General features: G+C 44.3%; 1 protein-coding gene across 1 annotated transcript; it reads right to left on the minus strand.

The window, feature by feature from the left end:
* Positions 1–940: 940 nt before the first annotated feature.
* Positions 941–2,021, minus strand: LOC118598509 (magnetosome-associated protein MamJ-like; the record flags this gene model as incomplete). The annotated part of the gene is given in 1 exon segment (XM_036211249.1): positions 941–2,021. A coding segment is annotated over 1 exon segment (1,081 nt), but the record flags the coding sequence as incomplete, so codon positions are not given.
* Between the last annotated feature and the right edge of the window lie 368 nt (positions 2,022–2,389).

A 2,389-nucleotide genomic window follows, 5' to 3' on the forward strand; every position in this document is an offset into this window, starting at 1 on the left:
ATCACAAAAAATAACTTAGCAGAAACTGACAACTACATAACTAAATAATAACCTACAGATTAACTAATTCATTAAACTACTGATTAACTAATTCATTAACCTACTAATTAACTAATCAAATAAATAAAATAAAATAAAACTAATAGAAAAAGCTTTAAGTAGTAAACAAAGGGAAATAAACTTTGTTGCATATAAAAAAAGACCATTAAGTGATAAAAATAGAAAAGAAAAACAAATATTTTTGTCCTCAAAGGCTCATTTTGTTTGCAGCTCTAGGTTGCAGCGATGCAACAAGAGCTGCATCTTCATCATCTAAGCCTTTGGTTTTTCTTTCTGTCTGTGGCGAGGTTTAAAAAGGTTTTTAAAACGCTTCCACAGTGACAGCTTCTTTTGTTTGGTCTCTACCGATGGCAAAGCATCTGGTTCTTCCCTGTCGGGATGACCAGACTCAGGGTCTGATGGGTCGACTTCTATTTCAGAAGGTTCAGAATCTTGTTGCTCTTCATTTTCCATCTGAGGGACTATGAAGGCGTCAGTTTTCTCAGCCTCTGTCTGTTTCAAGACCTCTTCTGGTTCTGGAAGAGGTGCTGAGATCATGGAGATTTCCTCAGCCTCGACCTGATCCTTCACGACTTCTGGTTCTGCTTCCTCTGCCATTTGTAATCTCTGTTTCAGTTCCAGATTATAATTTCTTTTTTCTTGCAGCTCTTTCTTCAGCATTGCCAGTTTTTCCAATGCCGGCTTGAGAGCCTCCGTCTGTTTCGAGATCACTTCTGGTTCTGGAAGAGGTGCTGGGATCGTGATTTCCTCAGCCTCGACCTGATCCTTCATGACTTCTGGTTCTGGAAGAGGTGCTGGGATCGTATTGATTTCCTCAACCTCGACCTGATCCTTCATCACTTCTGGTTCTGGAAGAGGTGCTGGGATCGTGTTGATTTCCTCAGGCTGAACCTGATCCTTCATCACTTCTGGTTCTGGAAGAGGTGCTGGGATCNGGAAGAGGTGCTGAGATCATGGAGATTTCCTCAGCCTCGACCTGAACCTTCATGACTTCTGGTTCTGCTTCCTCTTCCATTTGTAATCTCTGTTTCAGTTCCAGATTATAATTTCTTTTTTCTTGCAGCTCTTTCTTTAGCATTGCCAGTTTTTCCAATGCCAGCTTGTGAGCCTCCGTCTGTTTCGAGATCACTTCTGGTTCTGGAAGAGGTGCTGGGATCGTGTTGATATCCTCAGCCTCAACCTGATCCTTCATCACTTCTGGTTCTGGAAGAGGTGCTGGGATCGTATTGATTTCCTCAGCCTCGACTTGATCCTTCATCACTTCTGGTTCTGGAAGATGTGCTGGGATCGTGTTGATTTCCTCAGCCTCGACTTGATCCTTCATCACTTCTGGTTCTGGAAGAGGTGCTGGGATCGTGTTGATTTCCTCAGCCTCGACCTGATCCTTCATGACTTCTGGTTCTGGAAGAGGTGCTGGGATCATGTTGATTTCCTCAGCCTCGACCTGAGCCGTCATGACTTCTGGTTCTGGAAGAGGTGCTGGGATCATGTTGATTTCCTCAGGCTGAACCTGATCCTTCATGACTTCTGGTTCTGGAAGAGGTGCTGGGATCGTGTTGATATCCTCAGCTTCGACCTGATCCTTCATCACTTTTGGTTCTGCTTCCTCTTCCATTTTTAATCTCTGTGTCAGTTCCAGGTGATAGTTTCTTTTTTCTTGCAGCTCTTTCTTCAGCATTGACAGTTTTTCCAATGCCAGCTCGTGAGCCTCCGTCTTTCTCTCCTTTGCTTGCTTTGCTTTAGCTGCTTGTTCTAGTCTCTCCAGTTTATTTTTGCGATTGGCTACTTCTTTTTCACACTTCACTCTAAACTTGGTCTCTTTCTCCAGTTTTCCCTTTTTTGCAGAGAGACCTCCCGTCTGAAACTGAAGAGTCTTCTTGACCATCTGGGTTTGTTCCTTCAATTCATAAAGACATTTGTCTTTTTCCATCAGCTGATTCCTCAGTTCAGTGATCTCCTTCTCGATGTTGTTCCCATCAGATGTCGTGTCCTCACTGGCAGACACATTTGCAGGATTTGCATCTTGTACTTCCAGCTGAGGGCTTTCATTAGCTGACTGATGGTTAGTGCTTTCCACAGGCGTAAACTGTTCGGCTGTTTCCCTGAATGCAGCTGCTCTGGGAAAGAACGGCAATGCTTCAGGGTTAAAGAGTTTACTATAATCCTTTTGTTCCAGATCCTGCTTTGTGTCAAGAGCAGGGGCTGGTGGGTCTTCAGTTTTTATTTCTGGGGGTGGGGATGCATGTTCTGGAGGGACAGGATGGTTACTGTGTCCCTGATCCCGGCTCCTGTCAGGGGCAGGGCCAGTTGGATATGAGGGGTTCCCTCC

The sequence above is a fragment of the Oryzias melastigma genome, unplaced genomic scaffold, assembly GCF_002922805.2.
Source record: "Oryzias melastigma strain HK-1 unplaced genomic scaffold, ASM292280v2 sc01618, whole genome shotgun sequence".
Lineage (NCBI taxonomy): Eukaryota > Metazoa > Chordata > Actinopteri > Beloniformes > Adrianichthyidae > Oryzias > Oryzias melastigma.